Source organism: Acipenser ruthenus, chromosome 3 (genome assembly GCF_902713425.1).
Source record: "Acipenser ruthenus chromosome 3, fAciRut3.2 maternal haplotype, whole genome shotgun sequence".
In the NCBI taxonomy this organism is placed as follows: Eukaryota; Metazoa; Chordata; class Actinopteri; order Acipenseriformes; family Acipenseridae; genus Acipenser; species Acipenser ruthenus.
In genome coordinates, this window is record NC_081191.1 from 95,354,123 (window position 1) to 95,378,200 (window position 24,078).

The 24,078-nt window shown below is 37.2% G+C and overlaps 1 protein-coding gene across 2 annotated transcripts in view; it reads left to right on the plus strand.

Moving 5' to 3' along the window:
- The window catches only part of LOC117435231 (ubiquitin-protein ligase E3C-like), a 65,353-nt gene that overhangs the window by 16,352 nt on the left and 24,923 nt on the right, over window positions 1-24,078 (plus strand). For both annotated transcript variants that reach the window (XM_059019156.1, XM_059019165.1), the window contains exons 13-20: window positions 2,184-2,270; window positions 2,774-2,931; window positions 5,907-6,133; window positions 13,924-14,028; window positions 14,433-14,520; window positions 16,344-16,441; window positions 16,793-16,925; window positions 17,491-17,738. In XM_059019156.1, coding sequence (XP_058875139.1) covers window positions 2,184-2,270; window positions 2,774-2,931; window positions 5,907-6,133; window positions 13,924-14,028; window positions 14,433-14,520; window positions 16,344-16,441; window positions 16,793-16,925; window positions 17,491-17,738 — 1,144 coding nt within the window. The remainder of the gene's footprint in view (window positions 1-2,183; window positions 2,271-2,773; window positions 2,932-5,906; window positions 6,134-13,923; window positions 14,029-14,432; window positions 14,521-16,343; window positions 16,442-16,792; window positions 16,926-17,490; window positions 17,739-24,078) is intronic.

The following is a 24,078-nucleotide window of genomic DNA, read 5'->3' on the forward strand; positions in this document are numbered from 1 at the left end:
TAACTAATGTCCTTTTACAACCGGACAGACTTCTAAAAAGATGGATTTCTGAAGTTGGGTGGTTTTAGAAATGACTAATATGGTGGGAATGCAACTGTAATTTCTTCCCCTATAAAACTCAGAGTAAGTGAATGTAAAACGTATATACAGTGCAGTAGAGATCACAGATACAAAGGGGGCAGATATTGCAGCTGCACACCCCCTGTGTTCATTTCAAGCCACCACATTTCACAAGTTCAGCTTCTTAGAAACTGACCAAGTGGGTGAGTGGATTAGTATGCATGCCAAAAAAAAAGAAAGAAATATCTAATTAGAAACAACCTGACGGCACACATGATAGGCTGTTAATCAAGAACCTAAATACAATGAAAATGTATGATATAAAGTATCCCTCTCATGAGGCTGCTGTGGTCTTTCCATCATAATGTGAAGTGCTATGTCATCCAAGTGAAATATATAGTGAACCAGCCTGATTGAGCATTAAACTACTTTAATTACAGTAAAGCCTTCAATTTCTTTTACTCGTCATGTGAAATTTGAAAGATTTATGGAGTGATAGTTGTATAACTCCTTAGCTTTGATATCACACAGTATACATTGCTTAGTTTTATTTAATAATATTATTTCTGAATCATCATGTTATTTATTTTTTTGTTTTTTAACCATGATATTGCATCAAAATGTTTCAAGAGTCCAAGGTCATTTTTATTCTTGATGCTCTGTTCTCATTATAATGCAGAGTCTTTGTTTATTGCATATGGAAAGCTTCATGAAGATCTCACTGATTGAAGTAGGGGGTCAATTTCCTTTAAGCTCCACATCATGCATGTCAGTCTGCATTAGTGTGGTGATACTAATTTCAAGGAACTGTTTTGCACACATTTAAAAAACATCAGATCTCAGTTTGCTTTGAAGCTTAGGTCATATTACAGCCAGATTTTGTTTGTTTATTTTTGCAAACTGATTTGGATTGTCTTTAGTGCACTTTGTGTTTTTTTAAATTTATTTATCAAGCATTAATGTTAAATGTATTTGCTATGTTCAATTTAAATGGAATATTACATGGATTTCAGTAAATATATGATATCAATGCTGTGTGATTTTATTTGCATTTCTGAATTGATGTGCCCTTTTAAACCTTCCTGCATCTTCAAATTAGGTATGTACACTTTGAATTAGCACAGCGAGGTGCCAATAGTTTGATTCTCTAAGTTGGAACTATTGTATGCAGCGTTTTCTTCTGCAGTCTCCCCAATTACCATGTCTGTGCTATCTTATACTGGTTAACCATTACATTAAAGAGGGGTTGAAAGATGGATTCAGACAAAGGCACGTGCACAATACAGCACCCATTTACACATGCGTGTTATACCTGTTCTGTGGATTGTTTAGAGGGCAGGTACCAGTGTTATCTCTTATCCTCTAACACCTTGTAATTCCCAGAGAGTGTTGAAGCATGCCATCTCTCTCTGGTGACCCCCTCTTCCATTGTGAGGAGCAGCCCAGTGCCATTGTATTATCTTCATTAACTTAAATGAGCTCTGCAGGAAACCAGGACCTGTTTATGACCTGGGATGGAATCCTTGCCATCAACTAGTTTACTAATGGAAGGTGCCTCACCTAAATAAAGCTTAATGGGTCATTGAATCTATTTCGTTGCATGTAAGGAATTTGACACCTTTTAATATGGAGGCCCAGAAATTCCTCCGGGATGTGATGTTCAACCATTTTCTCTTTTTATATCTCCCCTCGTTAATGTTGTAAAGTTACACTTTCTCCTTAAAAAGGACAATTAAACAGAAAAATGCACCCCCCCCCCCCCCCCCCCCAAAAAAAAAGAGCTGTGCTGTGGTTTTAGGTAGGCGTATTGTTAACAGACACATTGGCTTCCCTTCCTCTTTTAAGCTTGCCTTTGTGCAGTAAAGTACCAGTTTTTAAATACATAGCTGTACAAGTGAAAAATATATGTATGTTTTTTTTGGATTATTTTTAATGGTTTGCAACAGAGTACAGTTTTACCTATAGATTTTTCCAGGAATGAGTATTTTGTATGTAATGTACTATTTACCCTAATCCATAGGACTTTTTTGGAAGGTAGAGTGTTTCTTACAAGGCTTTCAGCAGATGAAGAACTATGTTATACATTGTGGTACTAAATTAACATGGTTCACTTGTTCTTTCAGACTTCTGTACAGTTTGGCCTTCAATGCAAGGTTTTTGAGGCATCTTTGGCACTTAATAACTTCAATGACAACAAAAATGATAACTGGGTAAGAAACCTTTACCATAAGATTACCTGTGTAATGGCTGCTAGACTTTTGTTCAAAGCTAAAAATGGAGTGAAAGTCCTAATTTATAGCTCACTTTGACCACGTGATTGTTATTAGTACTGTTATTTCAAATAAACATGTTTCGAATATGTGCTCATATATAAGCAATGTGCTGCTTACGACCTACAACATCTGCACATTAAAATACTTTCTGATTTTATGTTTATGTGCCCATTACTTCCACAAAAATGTGACATGTTTACAATTCACAAATAACAAAATGACATTGGAGAAATCAGTAGATAACTTCCAGTTCTATATATAATAATGAACAAGTAAAAAAAGAGAGGGTTGCTTGAAAGAGGTAAAACAACAAAAAACAATAAAAAATAAGCTAAGGACTGGAGGTATAAGGAGCATGGGGAGCAGTATTGCACCAGTCACTCATTTAATAAAAAAGGCCATTGCCATGTGTTTGAAGGTGTTTTCCTGTGTGTTTGCAGGTCCATGGTTCCACTGTTACAGGTGATCTCGCGGGGTTCACCAATGTCGCCAGAAGACTCCAATAGGCTCATACCCCTCTTCTATCTCTTCAGTTCTCTGTTCAGTCATTCACTCATTTCTATTCACGACAGCGAATTCTTCGGAATTCCAACAGAAGGTAAATGCATTCCAAATAGTGCAGGGGAAAAAATCGATTACTGTCAAGCCACTGTTATCTGAACTAATACATTATCTTGTTCAGATCATTTCTTTTAAAATGACAATGTAGCATCGATCTGCTTTCTTAGGCTGCACTTCATTCCTCCCACCGCAAGGTGGTCATGTAGTCTGCTTAATTAAACCACTTATTGATTAATAATCTCCCGATTCCTTTAATCATCTCAATTAGTCATTCTATTAATGCTCGTTGATTAGGCGGCAGCAGCAGCTACAGACATTTTATTTAGTCACGCGTCCCTTTATTACTAATACGTCTTATTCAATATTATTTCTTAGAATGTCTAAATAAATAATTTAAATGTTTCAGTTTACTAGTAGGAACACATAATTTGTAAACAAAATATTTATTATATAAAATACTGAAATCATAACATCAATGCTGTAACATATATTACTACTACTACTACTACTACTACTACTACTACTACTACTACTACTACTACTACTACTACTAATAATAATAATAATAATAATAATAATAACAATAACAATGCAAGGTTGTTTGCAAGCAGCACATTAAGTGTCACTTACAGTTTCATGAAAGAAAATGACCCATGCATTAAATGTTGCTATTAAACTTAAGCATCGTCAGTTGGTTAACTCTGGCTTCTTTCATAGATTGACATTGTTCTGTAAAAACTTGGCCATAAGAAGAAACACTTCTTTCAGCATCTACAGAATTGGTAACAACTGACAAATATATTTTAGCCTTTCGTGTTAAATTGGGAAATAATTCTTCAGCTTTAATCCAAAATTCATTCAAAGTCATTCTACTGCTGTTTTCTTTTGCATATGGTAGGTATTTGTCCATTTCTGATTTACAGTCACCATCAAATCCTGGAATAGAATATAATGGGAGGACTTCCAGATCGAAACTACACACTTGTTGTGGGTCGAATATCCTTACTGCCATCAGAAAGTTATGAGCTGGTTGAAAAAAACATGGTTTCTTTTTGCATTGATCCGGGTTGTAGTAATTAGTCAGTTTTTCAGAAACATCATGGAAGGTTTTTACACATAGTTTGTTTATTGTGGCGTCTGTGCTGTGTACCTCTTCTGCCATTGCTCAGTGTGAATTTTTTAATTCTGCAGCTTTATTATATGTTTGATGGACTCTCACTTCACGGCTTTCAAACCACTGAATCAGAACCACCAGTTCCTTGGCATGCGTCGCAATTAGGGAAAGTTGAGATTTTAAACTTTGCACATCTTTAAGCAATTTCTGGAGGTACTTTAACACTACACTGTTTGGTGAAATGTGCATTTCCTTTTCCACGAAGCCTGCGTAAAAAGGGATGTATTAGGAATGATATTCAGCAGCAGAATACCAAGTTGCCCCATCGTGTTTTGCATGGCTCAGATGGCAACTTTATGGGTAAAGTACAGCCTTCTGGTTGGATTGCTTCTGTCAGGTGGTCTTTAAAGCGTAGTTTTCTGCTTGGGCAATGTTTAAACAATTTTTTTAACGGTTGTAACCAGCTTGTCTGCTTTCGGAAAATTATTTGCCCAGATATTGCTGGCAAGGGCAATTATGTGGGCATTAGAAGTCAAATGTACTGAATTTGGCAGTAAACCTCGAAGAATGTCATTGTATGCCTTGATCGTGTAACTGGCATTATCGGAGACAAATCCAGTCACATTAAAATTAACTTCAAATGTGTTTAAACATTTCACAACGCCCTGTGCCACCGATGAGTAATTCACAGATTGCTGATTAACTGTATCGGCTAATATTACTTTCAGTTCGAAGGTATTCGATAGTCCTTGGAGAGCAAACAAAATGTGCAAAACATACCGATCTTTTGCATTTGTAGACTCATCAGTAACTACAGATACACTGTCAGACATCTTTACCAGTTGTACAATTTTCATCTTGTGCAACTCAGCAATTTGGGGTAGATATTCCCTTCTCAGTTGACCTGCTGTAGGAATTGCTCCCGCATTTATTACATGTTTGTTCAGAAATGCACGTAGTTTGTGATTGTCGATTTTTTCCAGGGGAATATTAGCACAAACAAATGCCTCTGTCAAATCGAAAATAACATCTCGTCGGTGTTCATCATTTTCGTTCCCCTTACATTTTTTACTGGAGGATGTCGTCTCATAGCTGTCAATCTCAGCCTTTCATTTTCTGTGTTTTTCTGAAGATAAATGTTGGTCTATTGTTGACTTTCAAGTGTGGTCCAAAGATAAATTGCAAGTTGTGCAAAATAAATGATACCTATCAGTGTACAGAACACCAGGTGGATATTGTTGCGTGCGTTCACTCAATGAAATGCTTTTTGATTGCGATGTCTTTGACTCCATGTTTAGGTCTCTTGATTGTTCTTTTAACGCATCAATTTATTCAATTACCATTTATACTCATCATAATTAGCTTTTATTTTTCTAATTAGTCAAAACGTAATGTGTTGATTTATTAATTGTGAATTTGATTACTATAACTGGAGTGGCTGCAGGGACATCTAGGGGATAGCAGTTAAATAAAAAAAAAAAAAAACAGGTCGCGTAAAAGGCAGGACACTAATAATGTGCACAGTAACCAAAAGAGGGAGGAAGGTGGTTGGATGCATTATCTGTATTGCAAGAAGTGCATTGCACACAACTTAACATGAGAGGTTATTGGAGAGTCAAGGATTGGATAATAAAGATGCTATTGTAGTTACTTGCTTTCTAAACAAGCTACCAAAAATATATAACATATGAAATATTTTTTTCTGAAATATCTCTAAATGACTACATTTATTGCAGATTTAAGATAATAATTGCACTTGTTATGCCCCGCTCTTGTATACGTACCACTGTAAATTGAAAAAAAAACTATAATAAAACAGTGGTAAATATGATGTAGTCATACAGTTAGTTCCTAAGATTTTGTTTTAAAAACATAAATGTCCAGTTTTCTTCTTGCAGGGCAGTGCCAGTCGTCAATGATGCCGTTCACATTGTTGGAGCTGGTTTCGTTGTCACGCTGCCTTCGAGATGCCTGCTTAGGAATCATCCAGCTGGCTTACCCAGAAACCAAGCCTGAGCACCGTGAGGAATACATTGCAGCGTTCAAGAGCGTGGGGGTGAAAACCAACACTGAAATTCAGCAGCGCATCCAGGCAGAGCAGAAGCAGTGGATTCAGCTTTTCAAGGTAAGGACTTCTGGAATAACTCATGCTTCACAAAAGCAACCACACATTTTTAAGATACTGCTGCTGGTTTGTTTAATGTGTAGGCTAATTGATTTATTTACTGTGTAGTGAGCAATGTGAATCAAAACTAAAATAAATAAAGTACTTTTTTTTATTTTGTTATTGCTCTGCAGTTTAAAAGGTAATAATAATAATAGGCAATTCTTTAAGTAATGCATGATTATCTTGTATTTTCAAGAGAAGAGACAGCATACCTCTGCTCACTTATGTATTGGTACACTTCCTGAACCACTGAACTTCACAAAAAGGATTGAACCTGTTATAATTAATGAAAGCTTTCTCAGCTCATTGGAGGTGGAAAGTTTCTTGTTTTGAGCCAGGAACTTGAGCAGGTGAAGATGGTTTTGCAAGAAATTCCATATAAGATTGGTACAAACACCTCCTGTCAGCTAAAACTGCCTATTAAAGTGGAGGGAGCAGGGGAAATGCATTTTCCAAATTGAATGCTAGATTTACAGTGCGTTTAATACTACTGACCCCTAACACGCTAATGTTTGGTTGGAGTCATCAGCCATCCCTTCAGATCTTTTATCACTTCTATTGTCAAGCTATCTATTTAATTGAAAGAAGTTAATTGAATGAAAATGATCAACTAAGCTTGTATTAATATTGCTAATGGAACTTTCTTGTTGGCCATGTTTGGAGAAAGATGTCACGCTGGAGTTTGGGAAAGGCCCATTAATGCTTGCACTTAACCCGATGAGCTAATTAAGGAATGCTTCTTCATTCTATAAGTCAGGGAGAGCTGAGGCTCAAACCAATCGTCTTGATTTTACAACGTTTTGCACTTGTGGCTATTGCCGAAATGTCGCAGTTTGCATTTCTAGATTAATAATATATTCCTAAAAATGCATTTGGTAAGAATGTGAAACAAAAGACATTTTAATTTATTTGAAGTTAATATCATAACTATAGCCTTGGGTCCTACTCGAGAGCTTTTACTGTAATAGTTTACATAATGACAAAATCTACTTTAGCTGACTTGTCTGGTATTAAATGTACAGCCTCAAAAGGAAGTTTTTCTGTTTTGCATAGCTACAATTTATATGAGAAAATGAATATTAGAGATTTCTGTAGTTTTCAAAACCTTTTATTTCAATTTACTATACATTAAATACTACTCTTTAGCTATAGGGACATGCATTACACAATAAAAAAAAGGGATTTTCGGTCCACTAAAATAAACGGCTTTACATAATCTCTGTAAGTAAGAAATTGCAGTGTCCCGTGTGAAAACACAATGCAAAATAATCAGTTAACATCCAAAGCAGCACTATAGCATTAAAATGTTCAATACAAAAAAAATGGTGCCTGAGTTACAAGCTCTTGCAGTGCCTTTTTAAAATGATTGTTTTTTTAAATCCAAAATATATTGTAGCATAACAGGCAAGCGTAATCAATCGGACTGTGGACTCTGCATCATCTGATCCGAAACCGAGAAACTGCACGTCTTTTGTTATCTGAACTGAAGATAACCCTAAACCTAACCCTGAATCATTCAATGCATAGAGCAACTACCTAGGCAGTTTTTTCTATTCATGTGAGCCATGATATTCCTCAGGCATTATTTGCGTGTGGTTATAAAAAACGGAAATTAATGGTGAAAATGTGACTTTCAGCTAAAAGTTGGGGTGGGGCGATCGTTCAAAACGGGGCGTTGACTCATCAGATTCCGGTGTGTGTGTGTGTGTGTGTGTGTCTCTCTCTCTCTCTCTCTCTCTCTCTCTAAAAGTTTATTCCAACACAGTCTGTGTAACAGCGACCTTCTGTCTCTCTCTCTCTCTCTCTCTCTCTCTCTCTCTCTCTCTCTCTCTCTCTCTCTCTCTCTCTCTCTCTCTCTCTCTCTCTCTCTCTCTCTCTCTCTATATATATATATATATATATATATATATATATATATATATATATATATATACACTACTGGTCAAAAGTTTTAGAACACCTCCATTTTTCCAGTTTTTATTGAAATTTACGCAGTTTAATGTCTCAATGTACTCTGAAATTAAAGCATAGAACAAATAAACAATTGGAGATAAAAAAGAAATCATGGAATCGTTTTGTTTAACAAAATTTAATCTAAATTTTTGACTCATCAAAGTAGCCACCTTTTGCAGATATAACAGCCGAACACACTCGTGGCATTCTTTCTACAATGGAAATCAAATATTGTTTGGAAAGTTCTTCCCAACACTGTTGCAGAAGTTCCCACAAATGTGTTGCACTTGTAGGTTGCTTTGCTTTCACCCTTCTGTCCATTTCATCCCAAACCAGCTCGATGGGGTTTAAGTCTGGAGACTGTGCTGGCCATTCCATGATTTGAAGCCTACCGTCTCGTTCTTTTCTTCTAAGGTAGTTCTGACATAGCCTGGAGGTATGTTTTGGGTCATTATCTTGCTGTAGGATGAACCCCTGACCAACTAGGCGTATACCAGAGGGTATTGCATGGCGCTGCAAAATGCTGTGGTAGCAGTTTTGGTTCAGGGTGCCACTCACTCTGTGCAAGTCGCCGACTCTGGATCCAGCAAAAGAGCCCCAGACCATCATGCTTCCTCCTCCATGTTTGACAGTTGGTGTCACACACCGAGGAACCATCCTTTCGCCTACTCGATGGTGTACAAAAACCCTGCGTGATGAACCGAAGATTTCAAATTTTGATTCATCGGTCCATAAGACCTTCTTCCAGTCTTCAGTAGTCCACTGGTGGTGCTTCATGGCCCAGGCAAGCCTCTTTTTCTTATTTTGCCATCTTAGCAATGGCTTTCTTACTGCCACTCGACCTGTCAAACCTGCAGCTCGAAGTCTTTTCTTCACAGTTGAAACTGAGACTTGCTTACTTCGACCAGTGTTAAGCTATGCTTGAAGCTGTTGTCCTGTGAGCCGCCTATCACGCAAGCTGTTGACTCTCAGAAACTTGTCTTCTGATTCTGTTGTGGCTTTGGGTCTGCCAGACCTCTTCCTGTCAGAGTTTCCTCCAGTTTCCAAGTGCCTTTTGATGGTGTAGGAAACTGTACTCACTGACACCTTGGCTTTCTTTGCAATTTCTCTAAAGGAAAGACCTACACTTTTAAGGGTTATAATGGTCTGTCTGTCTTCCTTTGTTAATTGCCTTTTTCTCGCCATTATGAGAGCAATATACTACTTCCTGCAGTACAATACTGTCCAAATAATGCTTAAGAGGGTGTAGTAACACAGTCTGTTCCAACACTGCTTTTATACAGACAGAGGGTTTGTAAGTAATCAACAAAAGTTGGGACACCTGTAGGAATTGTTAGCATCAACTTTCAAGGCTTAATTTACTTCCATTGCTGCAGAACAGCTGTAAGTTGTTAACCCATTACTTGTTCCCTGAAAAAGGCCTTTTTGTATAACTCTGAAATGTACATTATTTTTCAGTTTTTGCTAACCTAAACTTTTTTTTTTTTAACCTCTGGCAGTTTACCGCTTACCTTTGTACCATTTCAGGTTATTCACTGGACTTGAACTGCTTAAATTTCAATAAAAACTGGAAAAATGGGGGTGTTCTAAAACTTTTGACCGGTAGTGTGTGTATATATATATATATATATATATATATATATATATATATATATATATATATATATATATATAAATGTTATTTTAAAACACTGAAACTCAAAATCAATTATTGTAAGATGACATTGGTTTTATGTTGGGAAATATTTTTAAGAAAAATAAAAAACTGAAATATCTTGCTTGCATAAGTATTCAACCCCCACACATTAATATTTGGTAGAGCCACGTTTTGCTGCAATAACAGCTTTAAGTCTTTTGGGGTAAGTATGTACCAGCTTTGCACACAGTGTCGGAGTGATTTTGACCCATTCTTCTTGGCAGATTTGCTCCAGGTTGTTCAGGTTGGTTGGACGACGCTTGTGGACCGCAATTTTCAAATAGTGCCACAGATTCTCAATGGGATTGAGATCAGGACTTTGACTGGGCCACTGTAGGACATTCAGCTTTTTGTTCTTGAGCCACTCCAATGTTGCTTTGGCCTTGTGCTTGGGATCATTGTCCTGCTGAAAGGTGAATTTCCTCCCAAGCTTCAGTTTTTTTAGCAGACTGAAGCAGGTTCTCTTGCAGTATTTCCCTGTATTTTGCTCCATCCATTCTTTCTTCAATTTTAACAAGATGCCCAGTCCCTGCTAATGAGAAGCATCCCCACAGCATGATGCTGCCACCACCATACTTCACTGTAGGGATGGTGTGTCTTGAGGCATGGGCAGTGTTAGGTTTGCGCCACACATAGCGCTTTGAGTTTTGGCCAAAAAGCTCTATCTTGGTCTCATCTGACCACAAAACCTTTTCCCACATCGCAGCTGGGTCACTCACATGCTTTCTGGCAAACTCCAGACGTGCTTTCAGTTGGTACTTTTTGAGTAACGGCTTCTTTCTTGCCACCCTCCCATACAGGCCAGTGTTATGCAAAGCTCTTGATGTGGTTGACTGGTGCACCATTACTCCACTCCCAGCCACTGAACTCTGTAGCTCCTTCAAAGTGATTGTTGGCCTCTCTGTGGCTTCTCTCACAAGTCTCCTTCTTGTTTGAGCGCTGAGTTTTGAGGGACGGCCTTTTCTTGGCAGTGCCTGGGTGGTGTGATGCAGCTTCCACTTCCTGATTATTGAACCAACTGTGCTCACTGGGATATCCAAACACTTGGATATTATTTTGTACCCTTTCCCTAATCTATGCATTTGTATTGCTTTATCTCTATCCAGAAAATGTGACAGCAACTTTAATGGTTCACAGATGGAGGCCAATGGTAAGGTAATTGTGTCCTCGTTAGGGCAATTTCTTTCATCGGTGTAAACTGGGAGCTTCCACAGCACAGGGGTTGAATACTTATGCAAGCAAGATATTTCAGTTTTTTATTTCTCTTAAAAATATTTCCCAACATAAAACCAATGTCACCTTACAATAATTGATTTTGAGTTTCAGTGTTTTAAAATAAAATATCAAACAGAACGAAATTTCAATGTACCATTTGTAATTCAGTAATATGAGAGAATTGGTCAGGGGTCTGAATACTTTTGCAAGGCACTGTGTGTATATATATATATATATATATATATAGACATATAGACACACACACACACACACACACACACACACACACACACACACACACACACACACACACACACACACACACACACACACACACACACACACACACACACACTTTATTGGAGTAAAAACGCTTAAGCTAGTAATTGCAAAAGTCCAGCTCTATGTTCCTGGTAAGTGCAGGACAGCTTGTAGTTCAGGCAGCTGTTCGACTAAGAAGCTGATGTAAGCAGTCTTTACCTAATTAATGATGCTGGACATTTACACACATTTGAGTCATTTTTCTTTTATACTACCCTTAAATGGTCCACTAATGATGTGATGTTCAAATTGCCTTTTAGTGGTGGCTGTTAATTGTATTGCTTGCATAAAAACTGTTTTCTTTGTTTTTTTTAAGACAATAGTAAAATAAAACATTACAGTATTGTTAAGAATTTTAACGGTTATGATAATCGGAGGGATGGAAACTACACAGCGAGAAACCGTTTATCTACAGTACGATTCCTGATAGTGAATCGGTCCCTATAAATAACAGGCTACCTCACAATTTAGTTGGTGACTCACAAAAAGGGAGACAAAACCGAACCAGGTAACTACAGCCCAATAATCCTGACTTCTATTATATGTAAACTTATGGAAACTATAATAAGATCCAAAATGGAAAATTGCCTAAAAGGTAACAGTATCCTGGGAGACAGTCAGCATAGTTTTAGGAAAGAGAGATTGTGTCTAACTAACCTGCTTGATTTTTTTGAGGATGCAACATTGACAATGTTAGGGTTAGGGTTAGGGTTAGGGTTAAAAGATTAATTCTCAAACTGAACGCAGTAGGGATTCAAGGAAATGCATGCACATGGATTAGGGAGTGGTTAACATTTAGAAAACAGAAAGTACTGATTAGAGGAGAAACCTCCAAGTGGAGCGAGGTAACCAGTGGTGTACCACAGGGATCAGTATTAGGTCCTCTGCTATTCCTAATCAACATTAATGACTTAGATTCTGGTATAGTAAGCAAACTTGTTAAATTTGCAGATGGCACAAAAATAGGAGGAGTGGCAAACACTGTTGCAGCAGCAAAGGTCATTCAAAATGATCTGGACAGCATTCAGAACTAGGCAGACACATGGCATATGGGCAGCAGTGTGGCGTAGTGGTTAGGGCTCTGGACTCTTGACCGGAGAGTTGTGGGTTCAATCCCTGGTGGGGGGACACTGCTGTTGTACCCTTGAGCAAGGTACTTTACCTAGATTGCTCCAGTAAAAACCCAGCTGTATAAATGGGTAATTGTATGTGAAATAATGTATAATGTGATATCTTGTAACAATTGTAAGACACCCTGGATAAGGGCGACTGCTAAGAAATAAATAATAATAATAATAATAATAATAATAGTAATGGCAAATTACATTTAATAGAGAAAAGTGTAAGGTACTGCACGCAGGCAATAGAAATGTGCATTATAAATATCATATGGGAGATACGGAAATTGAAGAAGGAATCTATGAAAAAGACCTAGGAGTTTATGTTGACTCAGAAATGTCTTCATCTAGACAATGTGGGGAAGCTATAAAAAAGGCCAACAAGATGCTCGGATATATTGTGAAAAGTGTTGAATTTAAATTAAGGGACTTTACAATGCATTAGTAAGACCTCATCTAGAATATTGTGTTCAGTTCTGGTCACCTTGTTAGAAAAAGGATATTGCTGCTCTAGAAAGAGTGCAAAGAAGAGCAACCAGAATGATCCCGGGTTTAAAAGGCATGTATGCAGACAGGCTCAAAGAATTGAATCTATTCAGTCTGAACAAAGAAGACCATGTGGTGATCTGATTCAAGCATTCAACATTCTAAAAGGTATTGACAGTGTCGACCCAGGGCATTTTTTTGACCTGAAAAAAGAAACAAGGACCAGGGGTCACACAAATGGAGATTAGATAAAGGGGCATTCAGAACAGAAAATAGGAGGCACTTTTTTACACAGAGAATTGTGAGGGTCTGGAACCAACTCCCCAGTAATGTTGTTGAAGCCGACACCCTGGGATCCTTCAAGAAGCTGCTTGATGAGATTCTGGGATTAATAAACTACTAACAACCAAACAAGCAAGATGGGCCGAATGACCTCCTCTCATTTGTAAACTTTCTTATGTTCTTATAATAATAATAGCATCGGCTTACAGTAATGTACAAATTTATTAGAACACCTCAAGATGTGCCATTTTATATCCTTTTATATACCTACCTGCATGAAAACCTCAATTTTCACTCAGTAATCCGTGATATAGAAACAATAGGCCCATGTGTGAAAACGGTGTGCTTAAATTAGGCATCTTAAACAAATTTTAAAAAGTCATGCTTTTTTTAAATTAATTTCATGTGTAGCCTTTTAAAGTCATCAATTAAATTAGGCAGGCCTATTTTGACAATTTTCCAAGATTTTTATTTACAGTGGTTTGATTTTATATGCACAGCAAACCAAAACTACAGCAGCAATGGGGTGTTGTAATAAATTTGCACACAGCTGTATTATTAGTGCTGCCTATTGTAATGCAGGTGTCCAACTGGCTGCCAGAGCAAAAACATCTACCTTTCTACCCCTAAAGCACTTGAGCTCTTTATATTTCAACATACAGGTTTTCTGTTTGCAGGTTATCACCAATCTAGTAAAGATGCTGAAAGCTCGAGATATAAGAAGGCATTTCTGCCCGTCTGAGCACTGGCTGTCGCAGGAAGTTAACATCAGAGCTGATAAGGTACTGTAGCTTGTCCCCTCTTTCATTAACGTAAACTTCTCCTGATGCTCCTGATGTTGGCAGTGGACATAGAGCTATGCAATTCACAAGGATCAAAATGGTTTCAAAACCATACAGCTTTCTGCAACTAAAAGATTTTGATAGCCCCTTTTTTAAGACAAAGTAATAGAATGTTTACCTCTTAGGGTGTGGCAAGTCCTGACATTGAACTTAAATGTCAAAACATGAAGCAGCAATTTGTATTTCAACTAATACATTGTTATAAACCATTTTAATGTTTAGAACTTAAAAAAAAAAGCTTCTCTCAAAAGTATTTTTTTCCATGTAGAGATAAAAAATGTGAATAAAATGCCAGTCCTTCTCTATTTATATTACTAATATTTACATATTTTGTGTACTGGCAGGTCACACAGCTTTATGTTCCATCAGCTAGACATGTGTGGAGGATTCGCAGAATGGGGAGAATCGGACCTTTACAATCAACATTGGACGGTATGAGGATAAGAAAAAGGAAACTAAACCATCTTAATATCGAGGCCGTATAACTTTCAGCAGTCATAACCTGCCAGAATTACCTTGTAAGAACTGATAAAGATGCACCCACCGCATCGCTTTAAACAAAAGCTACAGTTCATGGTCTTTAATCATAATCTGTGGTGTAATTCCTGTTGGATTTGTCTTCTGTCCATAGAACAGCAGGCTTCAATCTTGAGCTTCTTTTTGTAGGAAATGCGACCGAGTTATACAGAGTCCTAATGAGGAGTATCCAGGAACGACTGAACCTGTCCTGTACACCTGTGAGAGCAGCACTGTATTAAACCAGGTGCAGGCTGAAGGACAGAGTAGAGTACTGTGCTGACTGTATGCAACTACCATGAACTTTTAAGGACTTTGTCACTCGTTTGTATGCATCATTGTACTGTATTTTGTCTTCCCTTTGAAGTTACTTTGCCTTTTCTTTTGAAGTAGCATCGGCTTGTTTATTTAGAAGTAGTATAGCCAGCAAGATGGTGTGAAAACAAGCAGATAACAATGTGTGTATGATTTGTTTAATGCCACTTGACTCCATATGGGATAAAGCCAATTAGTGTGAAAGTACTGCTGAAGCACATATGGCCGTGTTTGAGTGGCCTTTTTCATTTACCTAAATGGACAGCCACTAGAGTGATAAATGGGCTGTCTATTGACCTCTGCTGGCCATATTTCTCCACAAAGATGGAAACTTGATGGAGAAATGCGGTTGGAATTGACTAATTGACCAGAATAATTGAGCTCTAGTAGTGGGATAGTGGTTTAACTCTGCTGTTGTGGCAGTTTCTGTGGTTTACACACCTTAAACCTTTACTTTAATATAAAACTAATGCTCACTTAATGGAAATTGCACAGCAAGTAGATAAGCGTCAAGCAGCTTAGTTAATTAAAAGTGTCCACCCTGAAAGGGGATTGTACAACAGGAAGTACGATTGACCACGTTTTAATGGCCTGCCTGTAAACAGGCTCCTGGATATCCTGGAACATTGATTTTCACTTCAGTAGGCTAATGGGAAAGACCAGGATGCAGCTAATCACTTTACCTCCTGTATAGCTTCTCATTCACATGAGTCTGATCAGTGCCTTTGAGCATCGTTCTGCTTATTGAAACAATACTGTGTGAACAATTAAAATGATCAAATACTAGGGGTGAGTTTTCAATAAAATAGAAAAGTAAATAAAAGTTCAGTGGAAACAGATGACATCTTAACAATACAAGTGTCCAAAAAAAAAAAAAGAAGACATTTCCAATTCGAAACATTTCAGTATTTAATACATAATAAATGTGGTAACTGTTAAACAAGATGGCTTTTTAGTGCTACCTGCTGTATAATTATAAAATGGTAGGGATGGAAATAAGACTCCCATTGCACTGGTTTGATCCATTCCTGGTTTTACTATTTATTATTATTATTTATTTCTTAGCAGACGCCCTTATCCAGGGCGACTTACAATTGTTACAAGATATCACATTATACATTATTTCACATTATACAGATATCACATTATTTTACATACAATTACCCATTTATACAGTTGGGTTTTTACTGGAGCAATCTAGGTAAAGTACCTTGCTCAAGGGTACAACAGCAGTGTCCCCCACTGGGGATTGAACCCACAACCCTCTGGTCAAGAGTCCAGAGCCCTAACCACTACTCCACACTGCTGCTATTTAATAAGACACACCTGAGCTTGTTACCTATACACTGGCTAATCAAATGTAACCCTTCTCTGTGCATTTATTTATTTATTTATTTATTTATTTATTTATTTATTTAACCAAGTTGGGATGGAACCACCTCAGCTGTCCGTGTCAGAGGAGCGACAACTTGCCATCTTAACAGAGCTACCATTTGTGGTTCCTTTTGAAGAAAGAGTAAAGGTACACTATCTGGAAAAAAAGAATATTGGCAGTATTCTTATTTTGCTCAAAAGACAATATTATTATAGTCGTGTTTATTGCAATATTGTTTATTTGTGAAATAACTGTAATTGATTAAGGAGCAGTTTGAGCAAGACCTCCATTTCATTAGCTCCCTGTATTTGGTACTACTGGTACCAAAGAAGCTGCCGATAATGGCACTGTAGTTTAGTCATCTCCTACTGAAGTTGATGCTGTGGTGTAGAAATCTAGCGCACATATTCATCACTGAAATGACAAGACGACAACTTGTGGACCGCAGCTGTTCTCCAGTCAGTTAGCTGATTTACTCTTCCTGATTTCTTTATCAAGATCTTCCAGAGGCTGATCTATGCTGATAAACGGGACATTCAAGGGGATGGTCCATTTTTGGATGGAATTAATGTTACTATTCGACGTAACTATATTTATGAAGATGCTTATGAAAAGCTTTCACCAGAAAATGGTAAGTAAAAAAACCAACAACGTTTTACATTTTTAATTTGTTATAATGTTTCTGGTTTCTAATGTATATTCAATGTTGTTTTTTTTCTGGTAAAATAAATTGATTGACAATGCAAGTGCTTCAAGAGGTCTGTGATTTCTATGAATGATCACTCTTAAAGTCACTTGGCAGAATGGATTCTGTCTTGCAGCTGAGCTCTAGAACAGAAACAGGATTTATTGCCAGAGATTAATCACAGAGAAACCTTCCATGACCTTTTTATGTGTTTTAATTTGAATAAACTTCATGTCGAGCCTCAGTTTGCTCCCAGTCATATCTTACTTAATTAAGTTGAACACTTTAACATGCTTAACAAAAGCATATTAAACAACCAAGTTTTTTCTCTTCACATTTTCACTGATATGTTATTTGCATGTTATCCATTTTCTAAAAAATACAAAACTTCTAGGCCCTTTGCTCACTTAATAGTGTATATTGGTATCATTGTGTGTGTGTGTGTATATATATATATATATATATATATATATATATATATAAAATATTAATCGGTATACATTTATTTTAGAACCTGACCTTAAGAAGAGAATCCGTGTCCACCTCCTGAATGCCCACGGTCTTGATGAAGCTGGCATCGATGGAGGTGGCATATTCAGAGAGTTCCTAAATGAACTGCTTAAGTCTGGGTTTAATCCAAACCAAGGGTTTTTTAAAACCACCAATGAAGGGCTTCTGTACCCCAGTCCTACAGCACAGATGTTGGTTGGGAATTCTTTTGCCAGACACTACTACTTTCTCGGGAGAATATTAGGAAAGGTAAGAATCTTTATCTGTTTACTTATATGAATATTCATATTGCTCATTTTCCATTGTATTGACAAGCTAAACTTAAGGAATGAGAACATGTGTACTTTCATCAGTCCTGTGTTAATATTTGGTTAAAGTTGGTACTTTGATTTGGAGTATGCAGATTTTTTTTTGCTGTTCTTGAATTTGGAAAGTTACTTTGTGCTAAGAGTCTAAAGTAATACCGTTTTGCTTTGCTGATGCATATAGTAAAATGCTAAGGTCCTTTTCATGACTGCAGGGTTTGGCAATATAATTATTACAACCTCCCAGCCCAACACAGAATTTCACCACCCTGCTTCAGGAGTAGAGGCCAGCTCAGAACAGAACTGCAGATCTGTTGTAAGGAGGACCAGGTCCTACACATCGCTCTGAACAAGCAGTCCACTGCTATAGAATCACTAAACCTGGTGACAGAGAGCATACCAGCAGCACAGCTCCCCTTTTCATTCTTCTGTGCATACATGGGTGTTCAGTGCTCTTCTATTCTTTATTAATAGTGTTTATTGCTTCTTTTCAGATTTTCATATCGCATCATTTTTTGTATAAATAAAAATTCCAAAAAGGACATTTTATGTATGACACACTGTTAGTTTACAGTCACTGAAAGTATTCAACTGGTTTCTGGTGCTTGGGGTGAGACATTTGTCACCCATTTTACCCCACTCCTAACTATATACTGTATCTTGGATAGATAGTAATCCTTTTTTTTTAATCTAATGGATCTGATTTTAATAAGCATGCTGCCTCATAAGAGTATTGCTACCCTAATGCTGAATTTCTAGGATATTTGTCCTTGATTTTTTCCAGATAAATTGGTTTCTGCATGGTGACCTGCCAAGGCTGTATCAGTCTTGGCTGTCATACTGTATATCTCATATCAATCATTGTGAAAGGACAGATGGCTATCCCCAAACTCATGTTGCTAAGCATGCTTAGTAAACTGATGTGGTGCGCATGACAACTGCCAACGATTAGCCTTCTATGAAAGCTCAATTCTGTTTTGGGGTTAATTAGTGTGACATTATATTTAGTAGATTTTATATTTTAATTTTGAAAGCTTGTTGCTTCTTTTTAGAGAAACCTCTTGGTGCTTTTATTTGAGATAATAAGTAATAGTAAAGCCCGGCAAACGAGTGTCAGTCATGGACATTCTTGGGCAGGATAGTGTCTAAAGACTCTTGCACCCACTGCAACGTTAATGGTGAAACAACCAAAAGAATTGCTTAGTGTTAATAAAAATTCATACTGTATGCAGCATCTATGTTTAAAGAAAAAATGAAAGATTTATTTTCTTATAAAAAATATGTACCTTTTTGCTCTATTTAAAATTTGTCTTAGTTTCCAAATATTTTATGTTAATGTCTTATATGAACACTTACTGCTTTTCTTTTATAATTTATAGTTTGTTTGGGGGAAATGCACCCCACATACATAAACACAGTTAACTTATTTAAAGCAGTAACAAAAAACACACAATGGTTTATATTATTATTAATACACACAATGGTGTATTATTAAAACACACTGGTGTATATTGTTATTAAAACAGTTCTTTATTGAATAAACATTGTTTTTAAGTGCTAAAACATTTTTTTAAAATATTTATTTAAAGAAAACGTTTAAAAAGTGCCATCGACAGTAAATACCTTTAAAATGCCACAAACACCAATTATAAACTACACAAATAAATATTATATTGTAATTGGAAATCTTAAAAAAATTATTTGTCAGCAACTACATGTGCTTCAATATGAAGTCGCATTGCGCATCAAAAACAGCTTCAGTCTTTTCGTTGGGGGAAAAAAAAAACATAGTGCATAAAAAGAACTTGCAAACATTTGAAAAAAAAAGAATGCCAGTCCAAATAGTGCCGTTATCAAAGTTTCAAAGTCCTGTAGATGGAGGCACCTTTACTCTGTCGTCTCTCTCTGGCATCGACAATAGGCTGTGCAAAAGTGGTAGACTAGCATATGAAAGGTGTCTTTTACTCAACTTGCGTAATAAATCAAATATTTTCAATTATGTACTTTAGGAGGTAAGTAGGGTACTGTAAATAATACATACATCAAATACAGTGCTGGAAATTTATGTGTTATACACATATATTATTTTATTATGATTATTTGTTTATTTAGCAGCTGCCTTTACCCAAGGCGACTTACAGAGACTAGGGTGTGTGAACTATGCATCAGCTGCAGAGTCACTTACAATTACATCTCACCCGAAAGATGGAGCACAAGGAGGTTAAGTGACTTGCTCAGGGTCACACAATGAGTCAGTGGCTGAGGTGGGATTTGAACCAGGGACCTCCTGGTTACAAGCCCTTTTCTTTAACCACTGGACCACACAGCCTCCTCCTCCTCATAGTCAATGTCCAGTCTTATAATGGGCATATATGCCCATTATAAGACTGGACATTGACTATGAATCTGTAGGGCTAAATCAATAATTGTAGAATTGATTCACTCTTTCTACAGAGACGTGTTCATTTATTTCACACTTTGCTCATCAAGTTGACAAAATAAAATTGTAATCTAAAAGCCTTCGACATTTTGTTTAGGTTGTTCTACAGTATTCTTTTATATGCATTGCACCACGAGTGTTTGTATAAGGAATGACATACTTGTCATTTCATAATTATCTTTTAGTTTCTTGCTCTAATAGGCAGCTTTAAAAGTACCCATTTGCTTAGTAAAAACAGTGATAAGGCACGACTGGATTTCTTTATTAGTCCTGGGTTTACACTGCATGGGATGTGTTTTATGATCAGCTATGCAGAAAATGTGTACAATTCCTGTCATCCTGTTACCTCTTAGTCTTTTTGGCATGAATATATATGGCAGGTAATTTTACTGAAAGCCTGACCTTCAACACCCCAGGCGGTGGCTTTTTGTAAACTGTAAACCAGAAGGTTACAATTTGAAATCCCTTGTGTTGTCAGGTAAAGCTCAGCTCACTTGTTTTTTAGTCCATCATTATAGTATGTCATGGAGATTACTGGCACACAGATTTAACTGTCTTGTAGGAAACGTTTACCCATCTGTCCCATCCTATGTATTTTCCTTTTTTTTTTTTTTTTTTTTTAAAGTACGAGCAGTCCCCATTATGATGAGTAATCAAAAAAACTTAAAAGCCGTTTAACTAAATTCTTATACATTTTATTATTTTTTTTTTACATTTTTTTTTATGATTTTGCAAATAATTGGGAAAATTACACTTTGAATTAAAGTTGCATTACTCCTGCTAATTCAGTGGTCTATTAAATCATGAACATTATACCGTTCATTCACGCATTTATTTATGTATTTTATTTGTTTTATTTATATTTATCTAAGCGATCCACAGAAACTATAGTGAGGTGCATGGCAACACCCCCAGCCTTGATATCTGTGCAAGATGTACACTTGAACTCTGTACTATACATGTGCTCTATACTGGTGCAGAAGACATTGCTCACCTACACTCTAAAATGCCTTTTTAATCAGCAGAGTGCTTTAAGGGTCGCCTGGGTATTGTAAAAACATTTGGATTCTGGCCCTGTCCTCAGTCAGTGCCGGACCAGATGTTATCCTTTTGTTTTCCAAACCACATAAGAGCTGCTCTATTACTTGTATTATATTTACTGCACTCTTTTGTATTTAATCTTGCCAGTAACATCACCGTGCTTGAAGTTTCAAGGTCGCTGCAAGATTATTATTTGTTTGATTCTATGACCTTTATTTCTATATAACATGTCATAAACAGTATTTTCAGTATTTCCTATTGGCTTTTTCTACAGAAAAAATAAGTGATTGGTATAGTATTCTCTTTTCATATACTGAAAATGAATTCAAGAAAAGCCGACCATTTGCAGTGCAGTACATTCATTTGCAGTGCAGTACATTCATTTGCAGTGCAGTACATTCATTCAGCCCAGTTTTTGAGAGAATGCAGTGAGAGTGCTCTGCTGCTCTCTAGTGGGTTATTGGTATCCTAGAGTACAGCCAGGTTGTTTTTAACCTCATTATACACATTTAAGTCATTCAGGTGATAATCAAACTCTGCCCCTGCAGCCATCCATATACTGGAGTAGTCTGGCATTAACCAAGATGCAGAACAAATACAGTTTTTCTTGCTTAACTTCTGTTGTATTTCAGAAGTACATATAAACTGAACTGTCTACCTTACGGATTTAAACATTGTAATTTTTTTTTAAAAACATTTTTGGCCAAAGGTCAACCCGCACTAAACTCTTATACCCGAACCACTGCTGCATTATATAAAAATAGCAATGCAATATAGAGGGTACATATTGTTATATTTGTGGGTGATTTGTTTAAATTGGTCAGTTATCAGTGTCTAGGTGTTTGTCATGGCATTTTTCTAACCGGGTTTGTAAATATCGCTAGGCACAATGCACTGTTGGGTGTTTGGCTTTCCGAACCTCTGGTCCTTATCTTTTAATCAGTGGCTCTATTTAGTGGATCCGCCACCTTTTAAGTGAATTGAATACATCCCCCCACCTGCCACCATTAATTTGTTAAACGCACAAGATGCTCATTTCCATATGAGAATGTACAAGGTGTGCCTTGAGTTTAGGTTCTAACAGAAATTCTGTACACCAGGCTTAGCAGCACTTATTTTTGGAGGAGCAGTTTATCATCGGCTAAATAGATACACAATGCAGCCTTTATTGCAGTGTTGTACCTTTACATGAAATCCTTTGAGTACAAAGTTCCCCTGCTGCTCGATCCTAATATTTATTGGGTCCTAATGTTTTTAGATTTCCTTTAATGCATGTGCTAGTGATTGTTTATTGTGATGCAGTGCACAGAGGTCATCCCACATGGAAAGAATTACCTCATGACACTGGTCACTTCTCAATTAAGCATTCCATTAGCAGATGATTCCTGCTTCTTGTTTGTGTAGCGATTGCATTTTACTGGCTCTAAATCAGATGGTTGGAGAGGACATAAATAAACAGTCAAAGCATGTGGTAATAGCATTTTGATCTGTTTTACAGTTAGAAGCACCCAAGTTAGGGGCTCCCGAGTGGCGCATCCGTTAAAGGCGTGCCACGTGGAGCACAGGATGCACCCTATAGCCTGGAGGTCGCCGGTTCGAGTCCAGGCTATTCCACTGCCGACCGTGGAAGAGAGCTCCCAAGGGGTGGTGCACAATTGGCCGAGCGTTGCCCAGGTGGGGAGGGCTTAGGTCGGCCAGGGTGTCCTCGGCTGACCACGCACCAGCGACCCCTGTAGACTGGCCAGGCACCTGCGGGCTTGTCTGTAAGCTGCCCAGAGCTGCCTTGTCCTCCGATGCTGTAACTCTGAGGTGGCTCCATGGTGGGCCTGCAGAGTGGGGAAAAAAAAACGTCGGCTGACGGCACACGTTTCTGAGGACAGCGTGTGTGTTTGTCTTCACCGCTTCTGAGTCAGCGCGGTGGTGGTAGCGGTGAGCTGAGCCTAAAATAATTGCCTATTTCAAATTGGGAGAAAAATGGGGTAAAAATCAATTTTAGACCTACTAAATTTATAAAAAAAAAAAAAAAAAAAGCAACCAAGTCTATCTTGAGCCTCTTCAAGGTACTTATTAGAGTACCACAGTAGTCTTGCTGATTTAACTGCTGTCAAGCTAATGGGCTGGGCAATTTAAAATGAAAAAATAATTTGAATTTGGCTTTCAATTAACCTTCCTCTTGTAATTCTACCATTTGTAAATACAAAGAAAACAAAGTACCCATTTGATGATTTGTATGTATTGTTGGTGTTGTCTCATAAATGCTGGAATCATTTGAAGGTTTTGTATAGTATGAATATCTAGCCACTGTACTAGGTGTCAGTGGTTTATTATCCCGCACTTGGGAATGCTTAAATGTGTGTACGTCTGTATGTTTACAGATACAAATATCTAGAAAACCTTTTATTTTATCCTGTTGTGAACCATTTGCTGAAGACATTGTTTTGCACAAGGTACTGAGGATATTGGGGATATATGCAGGTTCCTGCTAGCCAGTCTTTACGTATGTGCCACTTTACATATATTTAGAGAACCATATAATGAGATTGCATTATCACACTTACTCAAGCATAAGGGTTTGCTGTTAAATGCAATACTGTATACAGTACCTAACTCTGAAGTTATGTCTGTAAAGTGATAACACATTATTTATTGAATAGGAGTGTATGTATATAATCAGACAGACGTCACCTCGCATTCGTAAATATTGAGATGCAGCATTTTTGTGCCTAACCCCTGAAAAAGGTGTCAAAATGTTGTTGTTTTTTTTTTTGTTGTTCTTGCATTTCTAACCATTTTAATCTCAGTC